Genomic DNA, 27,804 nt, shown 5'->3' with positions numbered 1-27,804 from the left:
CTTTTAAAACTGGATATTCTCACATACTGATCATAATGTTGGACCATTTTGACAGACAGTTTTATTTTGTCATAAATTTGTCTGTGTAATTTTTAAAATCAAATTAGAATATTTATTGACCTTTCATATGTCTTCTTAATTAAATGTCTTTCACGATCCATTACTAGAGCTTCCACGATCGTCTCTCAATACTTGACCGCCGTTAGATATTCTTTCACGATCATTTCTCTCGTTAAACCGAATGACACCCGTGTTGTTATGTCTTTTAAAACATACACAATGTCAATTTTGTACATATTCATTTTTCAACATTCTATAGTGCAGGTAATTGGTATTTATAATGTATTTGTATGATTTTTTTCCAAACATAATAACAAAAGCTTTGTAAATGTACGATATAGGGACACGGGTGTATGATGTGTGTAAGTTCCTGCCTTTCTTGTATATACATTTTGTTAAAAAAAACGAATAAATTTGAAAGTCACACCAAAATATGTTGTTTAGTTATTATAATTTTGAGATTATAATGATCCAGCCAGGATCTTATACTTACATAACTCTTTTTGATGTTCCTCGTTTAACTTTGAAAAATATGTAAGAATCTTAAAACAAAAACCTCCAAAGCAATAGTATATATCTATAACACAATCATGTTTAATTCTGTAATCCTGTCATTTTAAATGTCCATGCCCATTGACATGGCATAGTTTTCACAGACATGTATGGTATCTGTATAGTGATTCCTTTCCCACCAATTCCAGCTGTCCATGTTAACGTTTTAGGATATCCCAACATGCTGACAGTTGTGTCCTCTGATATTATAGGAGCTCCAAGTTTTAACAAGTTATTGTCTGGCCATTCCAGCAGTATCGCAAAAACGTCAGTTGCTGTTACCGCTTTCTTCATTGTATACCTAGCAAAGTAATATTCAGTATTGTATGCTACTTCAATATATAAGAATAAAAAAATCATAAACACGACATTCAAAAAATTGAAGTTGTATTTTTCTCTTAACTGCTACCATCATTGATATCTTTACTAAGGTTGATCAGCATATAACACTGCTAGCAGATTAGATGATTAACTGCAATTAACTATGTACATGAGAGTTCATCTTGATAGATTACGTATTATTTTGGAGGGAATAATATCAAACTGTTAAAGTATTGTACTATGCACAACCTGCAAACTCACATAAAGAGGACTTAAGATGCAATACCAATGTCAATGTGCGAAGCAAATGCTAGGAAAACTAAATTCCAGCTACCATTTACATATCTTAAGTGGTTCCCTTAAAACTGTACTCAACTCAAGCTCCGACATGTACGTTCTGCAAACGTGTCATGATCAATAAACCAAGATACAAAGGCGGTGCAAGTCAATCTTTGTTAAAATGACACTGCACACTTAGTATCATTGAATAAGCATCAGTGGGTCATCTTCAATGGTCATGATATTAAAGTTAAACATGTAAACTGTGCAATATATTTGAAACAAATAGATCACGACTCAGAAGTGTAGCCAACTAATATCGAAATCAATGAAATGTGCAAATGCTAATACAGCTTTTTAACAAATACTCATATCTTACCTTTTTTCATTCCAAGTTAATCTGTTTTATTCAGAAACTAATACATTGATGGCAACCACCGGGAAAAGCACGTCTAAGGGCTCGAATTTTTGCCCCCGACTTCGGTATGGAGTAAAACAATCACTTGCTTTAACAACATTATATAACACTTCAAAATTACTTTAACCTTTGCTATATATTCATTATCTCTTCATAAACAAATGTTTTGATCAAATAAATCAATTGTACATGGTTAATTGTACTTTAGTAATGAAATTTCACATACCAAACATTTTTAACTACAGTGTCATTCTGATGAACCCATGGTCTGGTTCCATATATTCCATCTCCATTTACACGCAGCCATTGTCCCATCTGTCGAAGTCTTTCTTCATAAATGGGACTTATCGTTCCATATTTGGTTGGACCAACATTCATCAACATATTTCCTCCACAGCTTAATGCAAACATTGGAAACGTTATGTTATGTTACATATATTAATAATCATTTATAATATATCAAATACGTCAGCATTTAGAGCAATTATAAACATTTTAAAACATTCAAACGTCCTTAAAACAAACGATTGATATGGCAATTGAAAATTGGTAACCGTATTATTACAGGAAGATTTACTTTCATTTGAGTATCATACAAAGACAAATGTTCCTACTTTTTTCTTTTGTTTGACATTAGTGCTGTCAGTGTTAGACAGACTGTGTGACTGCAATAAAACCAAGTGCATATATTAGCTTAAATTAATCAAACTTGAAAAGGAAAAAAAAAGGAATAAACATTGTTCCTGGAGCTATTTCCTGAATTTAAAGACTTTTTTGTCACTTCAATGAACAGTTATCAATATCATTGATGTATTGATACAATTTAATCATGCAATTATTCAACTCATTTATTGTATTAATTTTCAAAACTTAACAAGCCTCTTTTTTACTCATTGTAATCATTAATTGTATTAAGGTAACATGTTTACAAACAATATCCATATTATACACTAGGTCGTGCGTTTTCACGATAAACGTAAACACGAGTTTGTTCTTCCTTTAAAATTCGAAAAGACGTGAAAAGGCAGTTTAAATGTACCATATTGTTATTTGTTGGAAGAAAGTCAGACCCTCCAATCACTCCATTTAATAGATATAGGAAACTGTGGTATTAGTGCCAATGAGACAACTCTCCATCCAAATAACAATTAATAAAAGCAAATCATAATAAGTCAAGGTACGACCTTCAACACGGAGCCTTTGCTTTCACCGAACAGGAACCTATAAAGGCCCACAAAAGTTTCTTTTGTAAAACCATTCAAACGAGAAAACCAATGGTCTAATCTATATAATAAACATATTTCTGCTGTTTCTGAATTTATTTTACAGATTGTAGTAATAATTAATAGTTTGGTCATTCCATCCATGTACATGACAAGAAGATCATCAAAAATCGTTATGGCAGAACTTTCCTGTACTAAACTGATTATTGAGATGGCTGATTTATCGAAATTCACTGCTTTCGTTGACCAAGCACAGACAATTGTTATTCGGTGTTTGACGGTCATCGTGTTGTAAATTGTTGGCAATTTATGTTATTTGTATGAAGAATTTGTTTTAATTGACATGACAAATAAGCAGCCAAAAACTAATCAAGTTGTTGTTATTTTACAATAAATACTATGATCCTTCAATTCTTTTAAAAATAATATATTTGCTTAGTTTTATATTCTTTATCATGTTAATCAAATCACGCAAACACATATCCATATAATAAGCATTTAACAATTTATTTTACCCACATCAATTATAGATGTTATCTCATACTTGACACAAATGTAATTTTCATTCATTAGATTAATGATACAAAAACAACATGTGAATTAAATTGTGCTCAGGAAGGTCTAGCATGCGCATGAAACATGCCTATGTTCGAGTTTCCCACAACTCAGTGAAAGTTTGACAACGTTAACAGTTAATGATGTCTTTAATATGGAATCAAAGCTGACAACAATGTGTAGGATCATTTCTTATGACATTGATCAAAAACGTAGTTACCTGACAGTAGAAATCAACTGTGATAACAGATCTTCTATTGTTAGAAAATCTTCAAGCCTAGCATTTACGCGGTATGCCCAGTAACCTCTGTCTATTGTCATGGCGTTCTCCCATTTGTGTTTCTGTAGCTTGCCTTAGCAATTAAATAAACATAACAACATAATAACTTTTGAAATGCATTGATTATTGTTATTCTTATGTTTTCAAAATACGACATCTGACCATGCAATGGTTTTATAGTCATTCAGATCATTAATACCTCACATCATAATAACATCAGCAAACAACATCATAATATATTATTGAAACACGACATTATTACATGTTGTTGACAAATTCAACAATACCTACCGTTATCGTGATAATATTTCCACGTTAAATAATCCAAAGATCTCTAAATGTACTTCCAAAGTTGTTTCAAAGAAACGTACTTTGAATAAATATAAAATTAACATCAGTATTTGTCTTTCTCTAGATTTAGACATTTCAATTTCCACAGGAACATTTTATGCAAAAATAAAAAAATATGTTGCAACAAAAAGACAATTTAAGATGCAAATGTAAGAAGAAACAAACTTAAAAGAAATGGTTAAAGGAAAAGGCATTATTGACAAATCAACATACAAAACTACACACAAAAAATAGTCATTATTCAAGAAAACTTCTGGAGACCGTTTATTGATTAATAAAATGTATCTTTCCGTTTACGTTGAAATTGCTGGTTAATACATTTTCTTCAGTAATTAATACTTGTACACCATATATATTTTGATAATTACACCGGGTATTGCTTATAATAACAAATTGTACATATAGTGCTAAGTGGGGTCTCACTTATCAGTGAATAGAATAATAGTATAATGACAAGAAGACTTATTTAGCGCTAAGAAATCATTAATAATCTTAAATCAACCTACCTATCGTTATCGCAGACTAAACATTATCTCATATAAACAGAATACATGTTCATTTATTGCACGAATTTTTATACGTCACGGTGCGTGACATCACAATAATCATTTTACGGAATCGTTACCCACAATTCAATATTTTCGTTTGTATTTTGTGGGTTACTAGTGTGACCAAACAATGACAACAAAAGGGTATAAGTTATTACAACTGAGATAATATGTGACAGGAAGTGATTTGCAAGTTATAGAAAATTAAGGACACTAAGCAGTTGCTTACGATGCCGCAAAGGAGCGTTTAGAAAGAAATTATAGAGAACAACGAAGACAAATAACATTGTATATCGAAGAACTTGAAAACTTTAAACCTATGAGAGAAGGATTCGCTAAAGACATCGAACATTTTGCAGATTTACTGGATATATCAGTTGAAAGAATCTGGTCAGTCGAGGAATTAAAAAAATATTCTTTGAACAAGAAATTACACCGACAGATGACAGAATCGATGTTGGCGAGTTATCATCGTTGGATATTCGAAAGCCAGTTGACTGTCTACAGGAGTGGTATTTACAGGAGTCAGTGTTTCAAACCATAGCACCATGGATTAAGGGCGAACACTAGTAGCAATTCACAGCGGAACTATAACGGGAATCGTAGGGATAGATTTAGAACATTGTTTTGAAGAATCGCAAAATAAAAACAGGGAATCGACAAAACATTTGTACAAGTGTTGTAACGGTCATCATGGAATCTGCAAGTGCACAGCATACTTTTACATAGGTATACACAATCGTTTAGTGAGCCCAAAGTTCAAGTGAGAACTGAATTGAAAACAAAACAGAACTATGTTACTGAAAAGAAGGAAAAAAACAGCCGCCGCCATGGAGGGGAGAGTAAGGATCGTACAATGATCGGCCGCGAGAAAAATCAAACTTTGTTACGCTTCGAACATTTACCGTTATATTGAAAAGGGGAAACCGTACCGTAAACGTTGATGCATTACTTGATGACGCAAGTACGTAAACATATATCAATGCTGATGTTGCCGCCGCACTGGAACTTCAAGGACATGGTCAGAAAGTGGCAGTTTATGTGTTTAATGAGTTTCGAATGATGGAAACATTCGAAACTATACCAGATGAGGTTAGACATTAAAGTCAACTTGGACAGATAGACGCCTACATAGTCGCATTCACTACTTATCGTGTAACCGGATGTTTACACCCAGTTGACTATGACCATCTTGCAGAGATTAAATTTCCGAATTAAGGACAGAGAACTACCGTTGATATGTGAATCGGGCTATTCTATCATGACGTACATTTCTCTTCTAGAGATATACGTGGTAAGCCTGGCTAACCAATTGCTAGACTAAATCCGTTAAGTTGGACATGCTCGGAGATCCAAATAGCGTACAGGAGCAGACACTATTTTGCAGGACGCATTTTGGTTGTGGACAGGAGAATCGAAATGATTCTGATTGCATAGTAAGGTAGTTTTGGGAAATTGAAAATGTAAAAACACCAAGAGAAAACGTTTTTCTAAACCGTGATGAGAAAAAGACGTTGTCTAAGGTATAGCAATCTGTGGAATTTAAGGATGGACACTACGAAATTAAAGTACCTTGGAAGGACGACACACCTTTGCTACCGAATAATTACAACATGGCATTTAGTAGATTAGAAAACACCGAAAAAAGCTTAAACAAAGACACGAGTATTACAAAAGTTTATATACAAACAATAGAGGAATATATTGAAAAAAGGATATTTTTAGCTGACTATGCGGTATGGGCTTTAGTTGTTAATGTCTGTGTCATTTTGGTCTTTTGTTAATAGTTGTCTCATTGGCAATCATACCACATCTTCTTTTTTATATAGTTCGCAAAGTGTCGACAAAGGAGGAGACTGTTGTAGGAAAATGGAATTTGTCGCATTTTCTGGTGATTTAACTGCACAAGGAAATTACAAAAAAACGAGGATTGTATTTGATGCGTCTACAAAGTTAAGGGGATTTCGCTAAATGACACTATTCATTAAGGACCAACAGTTAAAAGTTCGATTTATTTGATATACTGTTACGATTCAGAAAGCACCCAGTTGCACTTGTTTATGACAACGCCGAAATGTATATGAGAATTTAAATTGCACCAGGCGACCAACCGTTTCACAGATTTTTATAGCGCGCAATCAAAATTGAACAGGTTATAAAGAAGTATGAATTCAATAATGTTGTTTTTGGAGTAAATTCGTCTCCATTTAAATCTCAGCTTGTTTCCTGAAAACATGCTGACATGATGGAGGATTCATATGCGCGAGCTGCCGAAACAGTTCTTAATTCTACGTACATGGACGACAGTATGGATAACGAATAACAAGTCGTCGAATTATATTATCAGCTTTAACAGTTATGGGCAAAATCAGGGATGTATGCACGAACATTGCTTCTGAATTCAAAGGCATATTAACTATGTCGAAGAAGATCGGCCGTCACAAGTCGATCTTGATGAGGGATATTTTCCGTCAGTGCAAATTCTAGGAGTAATATGATTGTCAGACAATGACATATTCACGTTTAAAACTAACACACTAGCAGATGATTTCAAATTCACTAAACGAAACATTTTAAGCAAAGGTGGTACGTTATTCGTATTATTGAGATGTATTGCAATGTACACATTAAGAGGAAAACTAATAATACAAGAGAGGTGAACAACAAGACTAGATTTGGACGAACAGTTAGACGAAGTTCTTGTTGAAAATTTAGAGAGTGGTTTCGTTTACTTGTATAAAAAATACCGAGATGTTTGCAGTTAGATGATGCAATCGTCTCCACGAGTCTTCATACATTCAGCGACGCTTCTCGTGAGGCTTATGGTTCATTCATATATGCTAGACACGAGTTAAAGAGTGGAAGTCTATCTACAAGATTAATAGCGGCGAAAATAAAGTTGGTCCGTTAACTTCATTCAGCAATCCACGATCTAATTGATGACCGCAGTTTTTTGGATTAAGACAAGCACTTTCAGTTAAACACGCATTAGAAGTGCCTGGGGATAACATGACATTTTGGTCAGACAGCATGAACGTTTTGTATTAGATTAGAGGCAGGAGTAGAGAGTACAAGCCGTTTGTTGCGGATCAAATCGGAAAAATTCGCACTTCGAACCCGGCAGATTTAGTATATAGAGTAAGGAAAATTAAACAATTACAGTCGGACTTAATTTTGTGGAATGAACCGGAATTTATATAAAAAGAAGAAGCGCAATAGCCATAAACTAGCATTCAGTTAGACAACGTACTTGCTATCGAACTAAAGTTCTAAAAAAACCAATTGAAACATTGACGTACTGTGCGACACTGAAAGTATTCTCAATAGTGATTCAATTTGGCGTTTAGATCCCGTAAGTTAGTCAAGTTTTATAGGACTAGTTTGTGTACAAGCGTATGTTTACAGATTTATTGGCAATAACAGACTTAAACAAGAACAACGTCACTTAGGAAGTTTATCAACAGTCGAATATACAGATGCCGAACTGAAAATAATTAAAAAAAATGCACAAAGTAGTCATTTTCAGATTTACCGAAAATCCAGCATATTACTAGGATTACAACCGCAAATTGGTGAAAATGGAATATTCAAATGTGATGGACGGTTAGAGTACGGTGATTTTCTATCGTTTGATGTTTGGTATCCGATTATATTACCACTCACAAATTGGGTCACATTGCTAATTGTGAAACGCTATCACAAACTAGGACAACATGCTAGTTAGACATATCAAACATTTTCAGCGTTTATCCAGAATAATCGAAGTTTTTCCCGGAAAAGATGTGCATGTTTGAGCTGCGAAAGTTTCACTTGGACAAACTGTAAAAATAAGAACTATAACAAAACTGTGTCCGTTAGACGTCGAAAGCAGTTAATTATTTTGAAATAAATTTAGATTTGAACGAAGATCAGAGACAGTCTTATATAGTTTAATTATTGTTTTGTTTGATTGCCTTAGAGCAATCAAGAGGGAAAGAACGGATTGTTTTGTTTTTATTAGTCTGATTGTTTTTTAGTTATACATTGTCAAAAAGAGTAGAGATCATTTTTCATTAATTACACTTATATTTGTTTGCAAGTTTAATTTCATCGGTACGTTTTAATATAATTATGTTGAAATAAAGTTGCATTTTCGTCTACTAAGATAGTTAAAGACACTATTTGAAAGAATTTCTTAGATTAGAAAGTCAATTGTTGATCTGAACGGAATTCCTAAATTTAATGACACCTTCAGTGGGTCAGTCTAGTCAATTAGAGTTGAAATAATAGTCGTCTGCAAATGTATCTGTGGCGATTGTTAAAAATACTTTAATCATCTCTAGAAATCAGGTTAAATTAGTGAATGTTCAGACGACAACAGTCCGGCTTTATCGTTCCATAAGTAAACATCGAAAACAATGTTTTGAATTGTAAAATGAAATGATTGTAATAGTATAACTATTGTATTAAAACGTAGTTATTAGCAATCATTCGAGTCAATTATGTGTTTTGTATAACATTATAGTTAAACTCCCAAGTCCCAAATCGTCGAACTGTATATGAACGTTTTTTCCGCTGCAAAATTCAAATCGTCTCCGCAACACAATTACTATTTAACATGCCAAACAACAGCCAAAATGGTAAAAATAAAATAAAAATAAACTATATAAAAAATAACAAATTTTACATTGTATATACCTGGATTATATCGATCAATACATGTAAAAAATCCACCGTGTTTACAGGGAATTCCAAATCCCCATCTATCATTGGTAACCACTGTATCTTTCACTGGACTGTAAAGGGACGAAAATGATGAACAAATTGTATAGTGCTACTTAATGTATACAGGTTCAAAGAAACAAAGCACCAACCAATTAACAAGAATGATTGCTCTATTATTAGTGTGGTGTTAAAATTATGAAATATGTAAACTTGAAAAATGAAAACAAAACAACACGTGAATAGTAAATTCATCTGTTTTTTTCTGAAAGGAGTAGGTCCGGTAAGGCCCCTTTTTGGCCCAAAAATTTAACAGTTTTACAAAATTGTTAAAATGTAAACTTTTAGTTATTTATTGGACAGTTGAATGCTTCTGCTACATAAATATGGGCTGTTTTTGACAATACAATGCACATATATCGGGTTGTAGCACCTTTAAGTCATGCTATATTACTGAAATCTTCAAAATTCTATCATTTTAGTTAAATTTTAGACGGTTTCCGTGTAAAACGAAAGTGGCCGCATTCGTGTTCATCCTTAATATTGCAATGTAAGTTGTATTTTATGATAATACATAACATATATAAAGGTTGTGGATGAACACGGATGCGGCCACTTTCATTTTTGACAAAAAACAATCTGAAAAGTGACGTTTTTTGGCATATTTGAGAGATTTTACATATTTGAGCTTCAATCGGATCGTTTTTAATGACTTAATCAGTTAAAATCTTTCACATAAACTAATTGAATCAAGTGAAATAGACACTTTAGTGTTTAAAAAGTGGTCATAATCTTTCTTCAGATGAAACTGAAATTTGAGGCCAAAATGAGTCCTTACCGGACCTTCTCCTTTTTTTTTCTGATTAAATGTTGGAAAATTAATAATACTTATTCGTAAAGACATACAACTAGCAACAGCCTCAACAAAATATATTTTGCTCTAAAAATTGTTTTCTAAAAATGTTTGATGATTTTATAATATAAATATTCTTTGAGTTGTTTCATTGAAGTTAAAAGTGCATGTCCGTTGATGGATTAAAACTACACTATTTCAATGTCTTCGTTAATGGATCAAATCTAAAATTATATATTCAAGTTAAAATTGCATAAAACTTAACTTTCCAATTGATCGTATTTGTCTGGTTAACAGTTTTTGACATCTTGATTGGCATAAAACGAACAAAGACAGTCAGCTATCATGCAGTACATTTGTCATAATTAGGAACCATTTAAGCCATAGTTCCACGTAGTAGCATGTTTATGTCATTTAAAATCAATATCAATTTAATAGACAAAAACGACGAGGCGACATTAATGGTTTTTCTTTTTTAAGATGATGGCGATACAATATTTTGTTCTTTTTGTAAAAGGGAAATCAGCAACTGAATCTTGTCTGGTGAGTCATGTAAAAGAAGTAAAGGATATAAGCCGATAACAGTCCATTCTGTGTCATACTAGACAGGATGGACTGTTAGAGGCTTATATCTTACTTAAAAAAATTGTTTCACACGTAGAAAAAGGTATATAAAAACGAAAAAGCAAGCAAAGATTTATTTTCAATAGACAAAAAGAATGTACAGCTGAAGGTAAACAACATGTAACGCTACATGAAAAATAAGACAAAGGATATGCGTATCATGATTCGTGCGTGCGTAAGGACAACTCATAATTATCCGCTCATATTTTCCGTCTATACCTTTACATGCGTTTTTTGTTTCAGAATGGATAAAGTGATCGAAGTATATTTCTAATGCAAACAACGAAAAGACTGATGCCGGTATTAGTGAGTGTGTTGTTTCAAACTGTATTTAAACCAAATTATGTCAAATGTGTATTCAGAATTTATTCAGATATAGTCGATTTCAGTGTGAATTACAAAGAGAATACAGTTATAGCAGCTAATAATGACAAGTTTTATATATATTATATTTTCAAATGTAGTCCTCTGCTTTTATTTTTTTGTTTCTCCTCGGGTTTGATTTTGTACTAGGTGAATAAGAAACAAAATGGATTGTCGGTTGCTGAACGATCAGGGGCAAATATTTCATGCATGTTCAGGACGAGAAAAAGTTAACAACAAACAGATAAATACTACAGAGAAAAAAAGAATAGCATATATAGACAGGTTCACGATGACCCATATCAAATGCACCGCAGTTGATTTTATTTGAAATATATAATGAATCTGAACAAATGAAGAGATAAGGTGCAATCAGTTATATATTTTTATGCTTTTCATCGGAATTTTCGAGAGTGTTTATGTTTACCTATAAGGTACCAGCAGAAACCCCCCTTTTTCTGTCTATAAGGTCGTGTCACTCTTTTGTCGTTTATTTGTGCAGTGATGTCCCTTGTGTTTAGTAATATTACCGAAACATAATTTTGTCTCCCGATTTCATTTGAAAAATGACTTCCTTTTTTTATTTTATAAAACAATCAGTACGAACAAAGTCTGAATCGGACACAGGATTGATTTTTTGCATTATATTCATATTTAAGCAAAAATATTAGACTTAAATAAATTGTAAATCATAGCCGACACCTAAATATCATAAAAATTATTGTAGCCCCCTAGTTCATGAAGCAAGTTCTAGATTATCACTTTGTACACGGGATAAGGTTGATCTTATTTATGGTCCTTGATCATCACATGTTAAAAGCACTACGTTATTGTTTTTTATTTTATTTTAATTGTAGTTGAACATGATGTTAGGACGAGTAAGAGCAACACCAGAGGTCTTTTTGATAACCAAACAAGGACTCGGATAAATATTTTGAAAAAAAAGAAATTCATAAAAGCAACAAAAACAAGACATACAGCGAGCATAATAAACCAATTGAATTAGCGCTTAAAAAAACAACTCAAAAACATGAGAAAAATGAGAAGCATTGGGAGTGTTAAAATCAATTTAAAACTGATGTAATTTCTCAAGTTTTGATGAGTGACAAAATTATTTTATTGGAAGGTGACTATAATAAAATGTTGTTAAGCAAATTGTCATTTGTTATTTGGTTGTAGTTTTGTTACATGATGAAAACAATATGGGGAATTTATAGTATTTATTTCAGTGATTGAACTATCATTTACCTGTAAGAATCAGTTGTGCTACCTTTAGCTGTCCAATATTTTTTTAGAAAGATGAGGGCTATTCTTAAACATATTGGACAGTTAAAGGTAACATAATGGTTTTTTACGGGTAAATGAGTCCAATCACTGAAATAAAGAACAGGTAAATCAATAGAATGACGTCACAACAATGTTTTAACTATAAATATTACCTGTTGGTATCTATTATTTTGTAGAAACGACTGCAGGTATTACTGACCTTTCATTATAAAGCCAAGCCAGGAAATTGGTGGAATTCCAGTATGCATCAGTAGCCTCCCAGTCTCCATCTGACCATATAACTTCAGGTTTGTATGTATTCACCAGTTCATATAACTCAGGCATAGTCTTAGTCTGAAAATAGTATATTATTTAGTGAAATCTATCATCAAACTTACAGCAAACAAAAAAATAGCCATACAAATGTCTAGTTTTTTTTTAACCTGAAGTGCATAATGTGATAGGCAATACATTAATTAAAACTTTACTCGGATCCTATCTCCATTATAAACTCAATCAACTAAGATATTAGCAAGAATTCACGTAACTGTTCTCGTATGTTTATATTTTCAATTATCATAAATGCAGTAAGAAGTTTTTTTTCAAACAAATAACTTAATCTTCGATTAGTAGTCTACGTTAAGATCATGAGCACAGAAATTCACACCAAGGTGGTTTTACTTTTTGAAATGCCTGTTTATCTCGTACTATGTTTGACCTTTTAACCTTTTTGTATTTGAGCGTCACTGATGAGTCTTTTTTAGACGTAACACACATCTAGCGAAAATACACAATTGCATTCCTGGTTTCTACATTTAAGATCGGTTCCCCCTATATGCTTGTCCAATGTCTCTTTTATGTTGAACATTTCTGTTGGAATTTCTTATCATTATTTTAAATCAAAACTGTTGTGTGTACACACAGATATGTTTTGAATAGCAAAAGAAATAAAAAATACATGTGCAGATTGAAATAAAAGTACTCTTTATTACATACAAATTTCTACGATTAGCGTCTCATTAAAATTAGTATACTATTTTTTTATCATGTTTTGGACTTGTTGATAAACCATTTTATTGTTAGCAAAGAATGTAATTCACGTAGACAATGTTTTAAGGTGATGGCAATGCAATATAATTTTATATCCATCATGGTTTACCAAGATCATAAGACAAAATTGTTCCAAGTGTAAATCCACAGTGCATGTTCTTTGTGATAAAACACAGTTTGTAAGAATAGAGGACTGTTTTTAAAATATTGTTCTTTACATTTTATATATTGTGCTTAATGTTTCAGAATATTGTTCCTCACATTTTAATATATTCTGATCAACATTTTGCAATTTATGTTTATAATGATTTTATAGAATAAACTATATAATTTTCTATTATTTCTATATAAATAAAAGAAAAATCATCATTTCAGATATAATGTATAATCCCTGATATTTTGTATAATTATTTTACATAATCTCTGAAAAGTTTAGTGATTATATATAATCTAAAGGAATCTACATAATCACTGATTATCCAAATTCACTGTAACACATACATGTATGCCAAAAATTCGGATACTTTGCTAGTTTGCATAGCAGCTATATTGCTTCATCATGACACCAGCCATTACAATAGGTTTATACATGATCCGTAAGGGGAACCACCTCTGAGGAACCACACATTTCTAGAATTAATTTTTTTTCTTTACTCCATTGTTGGCTTTATATTACTGAAAACACAATTGGTGAAGAAAAGCCCATATAGTGGTGCAATCCTGTCTTGCCAATTCCCGTCTACAGTACCTAATTTTCCATCAATTTTTACTAATTGTTGGCTATTTTCATGAAAAAAATCCCAGTTCCACAATTGTTTTTCATACTTCAAATTAAGATGAAGTGGATCAATCTGAGTAAACTTAACGTAATACAAAACAAAAAACTATGGGTAGGTGTTAATATAAAAAAGTTGTTTAATATTTTGATGCTTTTTCGTGCCAAATTTACTAAGTTATATTATAATGTTTATTACATTCATTATAAGTTTGCACTTGTATCGCATATTTTGGAAATTATTCCAGAACGATATTTCAACGAGACTGACACTTCAGAAAAATACATCCTTAAATTTCAATTTCAGCAAATGTATCATAAGTCATAGGTTATTGGGGACAGGAAAATGTTTTTTTATCCCTCCTTCTTCATTTCCCAAATTCCCAATTTTTGGTTCTCTATCAATTTCGATATGAACATACATTTAGTATGTTATGAACATTTAAGTAAGGTTGTCGTTTGTTTATGTGTTACATATTCGTTTTTCGTTCATTTTTTGTACATAAATATGGCCGCTAGTTTTCTCGTTTGAATTGTTTTACATCTTCATTTCGGGGCCTTTAAAAGCTGAGTATTCGGTATGGGCTTTGCTCGTTGTTGAAGGCCGTTCGGTGACCTATAGTTATTAATTTCTGTGTCATTTTAGTCTCTTGTAAAGAGTTGTCTCAACATGGCAATCATACCACATCTTTTTTTGTTGTTGTAATAAATGAATTTTGTCAAAGATTTAATGACTGGAGAATTTCAGAAAAGGTATCAAAAGTTCACATGAATAATTTTAGCGCTTATCTGTATATTATGAACATTCATTGCCATATACATAAAGTGTATTTACTTTCAATTCTAAATTTACTAATCGATCCATGGTGGTCAATTGATATAGTATACAGACCCTCTCCATTTAATAAACTATGTGACCGCCGTGGATAGTAAACTTGAAAATGATAGCAGATAGAATTAAAATACACTTTATTCGTAGTATATGTATGTTCAAAGTATACAGAAAAACGCAAACCGGAAGTCTAATCTGACTTAAAATTTCGTCCATTGACGGGACAATATCACGATGCCTTTTTTCTCGTTTTTCTCCCAAAATAACTCAATCTGAATAATCATATAAATGGATGACAAATGCGACTATGCACTGTACCTATAGGAAACAGAGGCGTGTTGATTAATTTATTGTGGAAAGAAGAAAAGCGACACCCCAAATGAGGTCTTCTCGTTTAATAGTATAGATAACCTTTATCTTACCTGCTTTTTAAAGTTTACGGCCAAATTATTTTAAAAATCTTATGATTTCATCCTTTTGATTTGGTAAATAATTAAAATTTATAAATAATACCAACATATGACATCTTTAATGAACTGGCACGAGTATCGTAACTATATCCCCTCTGAATGAGTCTGTTTAAAGTTCCAGTTAGCTGTTGAGGTGATACCGACATTTGTTTTACTTTGTGAAGAAGATAATCATGAAAAAATAGATGTGACATACCTAAACGTATAAGGCCGCGTTCACACCAAACGCCATGTACACTAAATATGTTTACAATTTGTTTAATGTAATACTGTATAAGCACTTATTTTTGTGGGGTTAACATTTCGTGGTTTTGTATCAAAAAGTATGTTCGTGGGAATTTAATTTCGTGGTTTTTAAGTTGAGAAAAAATATGTTAATGTCACTTTATAATTGACAACACTCGAAAAAACTAATCTTTACTTTTGCCGTTTGGAAAAATCAATAGTGCATTTAATAGTGACAGTGCTGTAATTAAGTTTTGTGAACTTAAATTTTATCATTCATAAACAAGAAGTAAAAACATGTTTATCTTAAAATGGATTAAAAGATCTAAAATACGTGAACCATCCTCTCCAGGATTACATTCCACGAGTCGTGCAACCTCCGAGGATGATGTAATAGCAATTACGGCAGCAAATGAAGCAATCGAAAGTTTAAGTGATTCCCCAAAAGCTTCACCTTCTAGACCGGATAAACGGAAATGTAAAATATTGAATGACTGGAGAATTTCAGCAAATGTATCATAAGTCATAGGTTATTGGGGACAGGAAAATGTTTTTTTTATCCCTCCTTCTTCATTTCCCAAATTCCCAATTTTTGGTTCTCTATCAATTTCGATATGAACATACATTTAGTATGTTATGAACATTTAAGTAAGGTTGTCGTTTGTTTATGTGTTACATATTCGTTTTTCGTTCATTTTTTGTACATAAATATGGCCGCTAGTTTTCTCGTTTGAATTGTTTTACATCGTCATTTCGGGGCCTTTAAAAGCTGAGTATTCGGTATGGGCTTTGCTCGTTGTTGAAGGCCGTTCGGTGACCTATAGTTATTAATTTTTTTAGGGGTATACGCACCATATACGCCTAAAGAACGTTCCAAATTTGCAAAAATCGCAAATGACTTTGGTGTGGCAAAAGCGTCAAGAAACATATCAAGTGATCTCGGAAAACGGGTATCGTACACAACAATCAGGAGTATGAGAGACGAATACCGTAAGAAGATCAAGATAAACTTTGAACAGAGAATTGCATCTGAAATTAAGGAATTGCCTACTAAAATTCGAGGTAAGCCCTTGATGTTGGAAGATAAACTGGATGACAGAGTAAAAATGTTTGTGAAAAATTTACGTGCAGGTGGGGTTGTCAATACGACTATAGTTGTTGCTGCCGCCCGTGGTATAGTTAGATCTGAAAATCGTTCTTTACTTGTTGAAAACGGAGGCCATTCAGATTTTAGTCGAGATTATGCAAGATCACGAATGAATTTAGTCAAAAGGAAAGGGACAAAATCGGCAAGAAATTATTATAAACTTTGACCAGACAGGTCTTGAAATGGTTCCTACAATTGAATGGACATTAGAAAATAAGGGATCAAAAGATTGTATATAGTATCGTTGCGTTAGATGATAAAAGAGATATAACGGGTGTGGTTGGAATTTCCCTGACAGGTGCATTACGTCCGTTTCAATTAATTTAGAAGGGTACAACTGATATATGTCATCCTCATACACATTTCCTAAAGACTGGAATGTAACGCATTCTGAGAATCACTGGTCAACAAGTGTTACCATGATAGAATATGCGAAATCCGTATTGATACCATCCCTTGACAAAGTTCGTAAAGAAATTAAACGTTCCGGTAGAAGCAAGGCACATGCACTAGCCATATTTTATGTCTTTAACGCACATCAAGACAAGAACACTGTTTCATAAAAATCGTATTTATACGGTGTTTGTACCCCCTAGTACAACTTAAGAACTTCAACCGTCTGACCGTACCGTTAACTGGAAATTAAAGTACATTTTCAAGCAGAAATTTATCAATTGGTTTTCAGATCAAGTGTCTACTTAACTTGAAAAAAGGTGTACCTGTTGAAAAAGTAACTGTCGATCTCCGGATAAGTGCAAACAAATAGGCACACGCTAACTGGCTCTTATCAAAAGACACTGATTGTGTCATTAATGGAATTCGGCTTGCGGGCATTACAGACGCATTAGAATGTTAAATGACAGTGATTGATGTTTTTTGATTTTGATTAAGCTCTGTACTAACAAAAGTTTAAGGTTACTGAAAGAAAAAACAATAAATATTTTTGGCTAATCAATTAACCTTTTTTTTTATCATTGTATACATTTTATAATTATGTTCACCATTCATATAATGTTAATATGAATTTGAATTTACGTATTTTTGATTTAGACTTAATTTAAATTTCCAACGAAAATTTCTGCTCTTACAGTATACACTGGTTTCGCATGAAATTCGTGCTTATCTATAAACATGGTTTAATTGCCTGTACATGAGGTATGTTTACACTTGTAAAATATATGTCGTTTAAATGCTCATTACATAGACTCTATTTAAAATTTAACAACAATAAAAAACTCATCATAAAGTCGGCTATAGAAGACTCCCGACATGACACTCAGGTTTATTTCTATACTGAATTCAAAGTCTGGTGCATTTAAGGTAGCACAATACAAACATTTCGTACCTCCAATTCCCAGTTTTAAAATGCTGTAACTTTTTTTTTATAATGCTTGAAAATTAATAAAATTGGTATTTATGGATAGCTAACAGATTACTCTTTCAAATTAATACAATGTTAGTATTATACAATAATTTATAATTAATTATAATGTTAACTGTGTCTACATATTTTACAAGAAATTTCTACTTTCAATTGAAATTAGCGTCTTCATGGATAGCCCGATAGGATTGACTTTATTAAATGCTGTTCCTAGAGCCATAAGCTACAAAAGAGTGTCTCAGAATGTATAAATCAAATTTTACACCTAATCAATTATCATCTATGTTTATGTGGTAAGGATGTTTAAACTAATATGAGATTTATGAGAGAATGGAATACCATAGCGATAATTTGAGACACCCTTTTGTAGCTCCTGCTGTGTTGATCAAGATTTCGTTTAAATTTATGTATAGTTATAGAGATGAAAGAGCTTAATTCGTTCAAATGAACTGACCAAGATTTTGCCACTAATTGTTTAACAATTGATTGCATAATGATTGCATAACACAAATATTGCATTCATTTAAAAGATTACCCGATCCTTTTGCGACCACATTCGACCACTCTTCGTTCTCTACTCGGCCATACACAAGAACACATGACTGTTACACGATTCTCTAAAAGTGTGTGCAGATCTGATTAACCCTCATAACTTTGCTTCCACAAAAATATATTGGCAACGTTATTTTTAACTGTACAAAAATCCCTCCATGCATAGTACGTGTCTTTACTTTTGCAAGGAAAGTTACATTTTAAAAGAGACACAAAAATCACCAAAAAAACAATCAAACTCAGAGGTCGAAAACAAACCGACACAGCCATAGCGAAAAACGTTAACCGACGAGAAGACAAACAGCAGTCCACATAACATAGAAAACTAAAAACTTAGCAACACGTAACCAAACAAAACCTGGGATGATCTCAGATGTTCCGGAAGGGAAGAAAATCCTGCAATTTTGGCACCGGCGAATTTTTCTAATATTAAAGTAATTGTGCAATAATTGTATTAAACTGCTGATGAATAAGTTATCTTTCAAAGTTGGTTTATAAGAACATCAAAATTATATTTTACCTGTTTTAAGGGCTATTTTCTGTTTTGTCTGTCCGTATTTTCCGTTTGTCTAGAAATGTTTGAAGCATAAAAAAAGAAGTGGCACAATTGCCAATGACAGCTCTTCACAGAACACAAAAATGACACAGAAATTATCAATAACAACTATAAATCACCTTACAGTCAATTTGTTTTCAATTCGAACTTTTTGACGTAATTTCACACAAAAATGAGACGAAAGACAAATATTATTTTTTGTGTGCGAATTCTTTCTTACAGTAACGATACAAACTGTTCAGCGAGCACACGTTTTGATCATTTGTTTCTAACATACTTTTGCAAGTTTGCATAAACTTTGACCAACTATACACTCGCTGCAAATACGTCTACAATTTGTTGTTCATCGTTTATAAGTTCAAACGATGCATTTCTTTCTAACTTTAACATTAAATCAATTTTCTAAACGTGATCTTGCTTGTCCTAACTCAAAACATTGTCTATAATTACTCAAAATGTCAATCCTCTCTAACCAAACGATGCATTTGTTTCTACATCTGTTACATTTAACAAACTATAACAAACGGCACACAACGTTTACCAAACTTTGGTTAGAATGAAATGCACTCTTGATCTCTTGAAAGATATATGTCAAGTTGTAAACTATTTGAGAAAAGTATCACAAAATGCCCACACTGGGGTCGTCGTGTCAGCCACTGCCTCACCTAGATTTCTCGGCTCCTATTGATTTCTACACCATCTTTTTCGTCTTCTATGGACTCTTCAAGCTCCATCACAGCTATTAACCTGTCTCTCTGACCTATTACCACCTTTCCCACAAATCCAAGTGCTTTATTGCTATGTAGATGTGTTAAATGTGTGATTTTACTCGGACCTTCTACTAAATATAACCAAATAAACGGAGAATGTGTCCGTGGGACACCAATAATGCCCCAGCTAGCATATATAACATTATAAGGGGTCATGTTGGGACGTACGTGCGTACGGACGGACAAGGGTAACACTTAATGCCCACTACGAAGCGGCAGAGAATAAAAAATTGGGACGTTTTTATACTAAAAATGTGCATACCCGACCAATTCCCGATTATCCCAACGACCCATATACGATCAGGTCGATCTAGTCTGTTGGAGATCAGGCTAAGATCGTGAATAGTTGATTTTGTCTAGCTAGTCGAGTAAAGATCGTGTAAAGATCGACTATTAATCAGAATTATCGAATAAGTATTCATTTTGTTGTCGGGATGGAGTCATTAAGGAGTCGTGAAAGGTCGAGTTAAGGTCGGTTACAGTCGGATGGCGGTCGGGTAGAAGTCGTAAACAGGCCCGATCAAGAATTTGGTTGAGCTTGGTCGTGGAAATTTGTACAATCGGGATCATCGAGTTGATCTAATCGGCAGTGTGAACCTAGATTAAAAGGGGTGTCATATTCATGTCAACACCTAAGTGCTGACTACTGAACTGGTGATTTTTATTAATGTTACCAATCTGATGATGAAGCTGTGATATCATTAAATGTAGTCAATCGGATGATGAAGATGTTAAAGGAGGTCATCGATGCTCTAGGATTACGATCTAGAATTTGAGGACTCTGATAATTTGTGCCGATGGTAATCATAGCGTAGTATTAAATACGTTAGATACATTCACATCACTGCAGACTGGACTTGACAAATGTTCTATTTCTTTGACGTTATCATTGAATTGATATGAAATTGCCCTACCTGGTTCCTTTATCCAGACATTTTGTCAGAAATGAGTACTAATTATAAGTAATTTCAGCACAGTAAATACTAAATATAAGTAATTTCAGCACAGTAAAAATGTAACTATGGAAAGCCAACGGGGTCAAAATTATCAACTCGTAAATAGTAAATTTGTAACGTGTATCTTTGTAATTTCGATCGTGAACATAATACAACGATGACATTCAATATGTCGACATTTTATGAATCAACATTTTACAAGTTACCAAACATCAATATATAAATCGACAATTAACCATTATCACAATTATAAAGCACATAGTTAGAAGTAACAAATTGATAATTTATAATTTAAGAATGTTTAAATTACAAAAATACAAGCTACAAATTGACAATTTACGAATTAAGAATTTTGAACATGTTGGCTTACCATATGTAACATGTTTTAAATTATGTAGTACATTCAAAGTCAATAGATTATGACAACAATGATTGATAGGTTATTGCTTGCTTGACAAAGGACAAAAAATAATGATTTCCACTTTAAACTATGTTTACTACAAACTGATTATTTCAAGGATGCATTTCAAGGTAAATTACCCATGACTCAAGGTCACTGTTACACTATTATCATTGGTATGTACTATAGTAATGATGATTGGGTGAACAAATTATAATTGATTGAATTTTAGAGTTTCCTCTTAAAAAAATTCAATAATTTCAACTACAACCATTAAAATAAGCAAAAGTTTTAAATTCAACAGATCATAATTGAGAAGACAGCCTGAATAATGTCTTTCGAAATGAGATGCGACAATGCTGAACTAATGTTTACCAAAAAGTTTTGCATTGCCATATATGCATCTCGTTAACTCTATGTTTGCAAACGGTTTGCAAAATTTTGACGCCTCTACCGGAAACAACAAGCATAAGTCTCACATTGGAATATTTTTTCGGTGGGGAAAAAAGAATGTTCATAATCAGCTTTTAAATATAATACCTTGACAAAGTTGCGTTTCTTAAATTTTGAATATTTGTCATCCAAATATACTGGGTTGAACCATTCAAACAGTGAGTGATATAGTCCAAACTTCATCTGTGTTTTCGCCCTGATTGCAGCCGCTAACTCACCTGTAAACAAATCTCGAAATTGTAATATCTACATTGTATACCTTCTTTCTATTGCACAAGCCTATATCTTACTTCCATTACTCGTGAATAGTAGAAGTAAAATGCATCATTATCGAACTTCGCACAATTTATTGTGAAAGGAATAATATATTGATATTTGAACACAAAATATCCGTTGAACTTTTCTCAACTTAATGAACAAACGAAATACAATACATTTCCAAATCGTTGACGAATTATAACAAAAGTAAATAATGTAACATTGAGTCAATATTCGAATTTATCGGTTCCCACTGTCTGTTTACTATAAAACACTCTTCACGGCACTTGATCAATATGCATATTACGGCTTTGTGAAGGCATATACGTTGACCCAGCCTCCGTTGAACTTTTCTCAACTTAATGAACAAACGAAAAACAAATCATTTCCAAATCGTTGACAAACTATAACAAAAGTAAATAATGTAACATTGAGTCAATATTCGAATTTATCGGTTCCCACTGTCTGTTTACTATAAAACACTCTTCACGGCACTTGATCAACATGCATATTACGGCTTTGTGAAGGCATATACGTTGACCCAGCCTTTATAACTTTGACCTGAACATATTAGTGACGTCATAATATTTGAACTCACGTTGGTTGGTTTGACACGGCCTTGTCAAGTCATCTTCTGCAATGCTGGTGTAACAAAGAAAATACTTCCAAATGACGCAAATACAGCCCTATAAATCGATGATGCGGTTATCTGGGTCTGTGTTATACATGTACTTATCATTCAAAATTTTAAAAAAGTTTTCATCTTATAAGTTTTTGGATTCTTATGAAAGTTTTTAAACATCCAAATTCAATTTTTTTTTCTCAAGTTTTGAAAATTTCACCAAATAAATTTCAAAATTATAATTTCGTGATTTTTGTCCATGCATTATTCAACTTATTCAAGTTTTTATTTCAAATTCGTGTAATATCTAAACAATGATGGATAAATGTTTGTTAAATACTTTCACAACATTATTTCGAGGAGGCATGTAATGTTTGTTTCCTTATGGTCAGCATTTATATATCGTTTTTTTTTTTTGTACAGGAATCAAGAACTTTATATTCCAGTTAGAACTATAAGTTTACGTGTTGTCAACATGGCGTTCTGGTCTAGGCTTAAACATTTCAATCATTTACTTTGATTGTTTAATTGGTAGTGCATCACAAAACTTACCAACAAGATCTCTATTAGGACCAGTATCTTTCGAATTCCAGTTGAATGAATACTTTGATGGCCAGTTGGTGTAACCTTCATGATGTTTACTTACTAGTACAACATATCTGTAATAAGATGAAACGACCCATTTAAATCTACTTAGACTGTATAATGCACAGTGGAGTTTTAAGTCTTTAAGTCCAACTACTTAGAAACGTTTTTGAAAAAAGTTTGTGATGTATTCAAACAATTAATTGTCTAAATGGAAAGTAACAAAAATTCACCTCAAATCTACAAAGCATTGACAGAGTAAAAGTTAGAGATATTTATATTCTGATATATTTCATGACCTCCATATTTTGTTATTATATGATTACCTGAAACTTAATAGCTTAAATTTCATAATCAGAATCTGTCAAAACGGAGGCGAAATATATCAGGTATATTCAAACACATAAATAAAACACAAACTGCCAATGACATGGCAAAAAGTCTATGAACTATGAACATACGAACATTATTATACCAAAGCACACCAAAGAACACAAAGGATTGAAAACACTAAAATATCATCCAGACAGGGTGATTTGTGGTGCACTGTAACGTCATACTGCATCTCAATTTACCAGTAATTTGCAACAATTTCCAAAACAAACACGGTTTACAAACATAATTCAAAAACAAAACGTCTTGAAGGACGTCTGTTGATTCATTATGCTTTAACTTATTTGTCTGGCATATCATTTCGAAGATATGGGTTTTGTTTTTACACATGTTATAAAAGGGATAATCACTTTCAGAATAAAATAGAACATTGAAAAAAAGGTGCAATTTGTAATGAAGTCATCGACGTCCAGCATCGACGTTTTATTTACAATTGTTCGCTGAGAGACACTAGTATAGTATCTTTTTTGTAACACCCTTGCTACGACACGTGAATGTTAATAATCTGCGTAAGTTATCCCGATATATGTTTATAGTGTGTTCACTCGATTCCAAAAAGATACTTCTATAATACGTCAGAGCAATCAAAATATCCTCTTGATTAAAATTATCCATATTGGAGATCCAAATACCATGGACTCGAACAAGTATAATTATGTTTTATATTTTTGTAAGTATACATTTGTTTTGTTATACTAAATGATACCCAACAGTATTATAGTACTTTTCTTTTCAAATTAGCAAAATTATAACCTACTCCAACATAATTAAAGACATATATGATTTAATTATCGTTTATATGAGTGATTTTTACTTTCTACATTTTTATATATGTTGATATTAAATTAAACTGCAATTGATTGTTTCTTTATATTCAGAGGGGGAATGGCAATACAAGTTTATCAGATAGGAAATGGTTAGACAATTTAAATATAAAAAAGAATGATTGTAAAAAAAGGAAAAAGGTAGATCCTGACATTCCAAAAACATATTTTACTTTAGATTTCCAGTACATAGATATTATTAGTTACATAGTGTGCTAGTGACCTAATACGGTATATATGGGGTCAGTAAATTCCATATGGGGTGAGAGCGAAGCTCGAATCCCCATATGGAATTTACTGACCCCATATATACCGTATTACGTCACTAGCACACTATGTAACGAATTTATGTTACCGACTATCTTAACATGTGAAATTAAGACTAGTGATTCTCAAAATGAGCAAGTCTTCAATACTGTTAGCATTAAGAAAATACTTTCATTGATCCTACAAAAACAGATGCAAACAATAACGACTTCTAAGGTTTCAATGTGTTTTATGAATTTATTTCAATCTTAATCATCAATTTCGTCGTCTGTTGGAACTTTTAAGTTTTTTTCTCAGTACCGTTTTGTTTTTATAAAGGGACATAACACCATTACTAACCGTGTATGAAATAAGCCCCGCCCCCTTCTTACCTAATATGGAATATAAAGGGACGTAACTCCACTACTAACCGTGTATGAGATAAGCCCCGCCTCCCTACTAACCTAATATCAAATATACACGGTTTGCACGCGGACGCTTTTAACCAATAATATTCCTGGAAATGTATAGGAGGTAAGATAATGGAAGATGTGGTGTGAGAGCCAATGAGACAACTCTCCATCCAAATAACAATTTATAAAAGTGAACCATTATAGGTCAATGTACGGCCTTCAACACAGAGCCTTGGGTTACACCGAACAACAAGCTATAAAGGGCACCAAAATTACTAGTAAGAGTAAAACCATTCAAACTGGAAAACCATGTCTAATCTATATAAAAAACGAGAAACGAGAAACACGTATAAATTACATACACAAACGACAACTACTGTTAATTAGATTCCTGATTTAGGACAGGTGCAAACATTTTCAGCGGGATTAAACGTTTAAATGGTACCAAACCTTCTCTCTTTTTCTGAAACAATAGTATAAAATCACAATATAGAAATTACACAATAAAACACCAATTGGAAGGCCTAACCCAATAAAAAAAAACGTAAATTAACACACTATGAACGAATAAATTTGATCTGCGATACCTGAATGTAAATACATAGTTAATACAATATCACGGACAAACATTCAAGGCCAAAAAGCAAACAAACAAGTCCAAACAAAGCCATGGCAAGTCACCACCGCGAAATAGTTAACCCTTAGAAAATAATCACTTTTGAAAAAAAAAAACGGTTTTCATAATATATACAGGTAACTGAAAAATAACTTTGTCGTTTTAGGTATACTACCTCTGTCTATAAAATCTTCAAATAATTAGGTATACCATGAAAGGTCTGTCATATAAATACATAATTTAACACTAGATACATAAGGAGTGAATATCAACAATAAAACTATAAAATTAGAGCTAGCTAAAACTTCCCTGTACAGATTTAAGGAGAATAATATTGATGTTCATACAAATGTAGTATGAAGAAGTGGAAATTAGTAGATATTCCAAATAATCAAAGCTGGTATATATATAGACAAAACCATATAAATATAAGATAACAAAAAAGTATTACAAATAGTACCCACAGGTCGAATTAACAAGAAAGTACAATTTGAGAGTACTCGCAGTTACTGACAGCTAGTTAAAAGCCAAAACAAAAAATTATTAATAACAAATCATGCATCAGAGACTAAAATCAACTAAAACACACACATCCCAAGGATTTAGTATTTTAACGTCATGAACAGTCAGAGAAGACATGGATTGTGTAATGCCAAAAATGCATCTCTATACATCCCGCCTCAATAGAAGATACAATTTAGTTACGTTTTAATTTGCTTATGACAAATCGATATAAGTGACAATGTAAATTATATTCAGAGATCTAATTACAATATTGGTACGATAACCCTTACTTATAAGTTTGTTTAAAGGTTCGATGAGTTTACACGGATCACATAGTGATTTCCTCGCTTTAAGTACAATACAACCATAAAATTTAGGATGTGAAATACCATTTTTAATAAGTTTAATAAGGTACAGCCAAATTTACTAATCAAATCTTTGTATCTATGAAAATTTAGTAAAAGTTTCAAGTAATTTATAGTATCGAAATCCTTGATATAATAATTTCCCAGTGATTCATCGATTACGTTCGTTAAAATCTATGACATCAGAACACCCACGGCCATACTCACTACAAAAGTCAAAAAGTCTGAAAAGACCAGTTTTTGTCTGAATTTGCATGAATTTTTACTCGACATTCTTGATTTGTCTAAATAATTTTAAAAACATCTTGACATTGTATGAATTTGTCGCATAAGGTTCTTGATTTTTCTTGACAAGTGTCTTGACAGTATGAACATTGTCTTAAAATTTCTCGACACTTCCTGTATCATCTGATAAGAGTCTGGATTAGTCTCGACCAATTCTTGACTGTCTTAAATTTGTCTCGATCTGTCTTGACATATTCTTGACATTCTTCATAATGTCTCGATCTGTCTTGACACATTCTTGACATTCTTAATAATGTCTGAATATGTCTTGACATATTCTTGACATTCTAAATAATGTCTGAATATGTCTAGACACATTCTTGACAGTCTTAAATATGTCTTGACACTATCTCAACAGTATAATTAGTTATATAAATTTCGCCTAAAAATGTGAACAGACTTATTCTGCACTGTTTGTGACATTCTTTTGCTTTATATACTTATTATGGCTAAACTAAACTTTGAAGAATCAAGGATTAATTTTGTGTAGTAAGATACCCTTTTGGTGCAACTTAGTTGGAATACCCTGAATAATCCCCCATGTAGTTTGATTTTGATTAATTTTTATTAAACGTTTAATTAATTGTTTTCACTTGGAATATAAGTTGAACTTGCTGACAAACAGCATTTAGATTTTTGCCATTCACAAAACTGCTAGTCAAATTTGCTTTACTAAAATAGGTGTCTATAAGGCAGTTTTAAAATGTGACCTTGCGTCTCTTTTGGACCCCA

At 32.4% G+C, this 27,804-nt stretch overlaps 1 protein-coding gene across 1 annotated transcript in view; it reads right to left on the bottom strand.

The window, feature by feature from the left end:
- Window positions 1–221: 221 nt before the first annotated feature.
- The window catches only part of LOC143077280 (alpha-L-fucosidase-like), a 31,756-nt gene continuing 4,173 nt past the window's right edge, over window positions 222–27,804 (bottom strand). Inside the window, exons 2-8 of the mRNA XM_076252964.1 lie at window positions 23,394–23,500; window positions 22,049–22,179; window positions 12,615–12,748; window positions 9,265–9,362; window positions 3,629–3,761; window positions 1,857–2,027; window positions 222–913 (exon numbers count right to left, since the gene is read on the bottom strand). Coding sequence (XP_076109079.1) covers window positions 655–913; window positions 1,857–2,027; window positions 3,629–3,761; window positions 9,265–9,362; window positions 12,615–12,748; window positions 22,049–22,179; window positions 23,394–23,500 — 1,033 coding nt within the window. The 3' untranslated portion in view covers window positions 222–654. The remainder of the gene's footprint in view (window positions 914–1,856; window positions 2,028–3,628; window positions 3,762–9,264; window positions 9,363–12,614; window positions 12,749–22,048; window positions 22,180–23,393; window positions 23,501–27,804) is intronic.

This window comes from Mytilus galloprovincialis, chromosome 1 (assembly GCF_965363235.1).
Source record: "Mytilus galloprovincialis chromosome 1, xbMytGall1.hap1.1, whole genome shotgun sequence".
Lineage (NCBI taxonomy): Eukaryota > Metazoa > Mollusca > Bivalvia > Mytilida > Mytilidae > Mytilus > Mytilus galloprovincialis.
The sequence above is the reverse complement of the archived record's forward strand: the minus strand, read 5'-3'. Positions and strand labels throughout refer to the sequence as shown.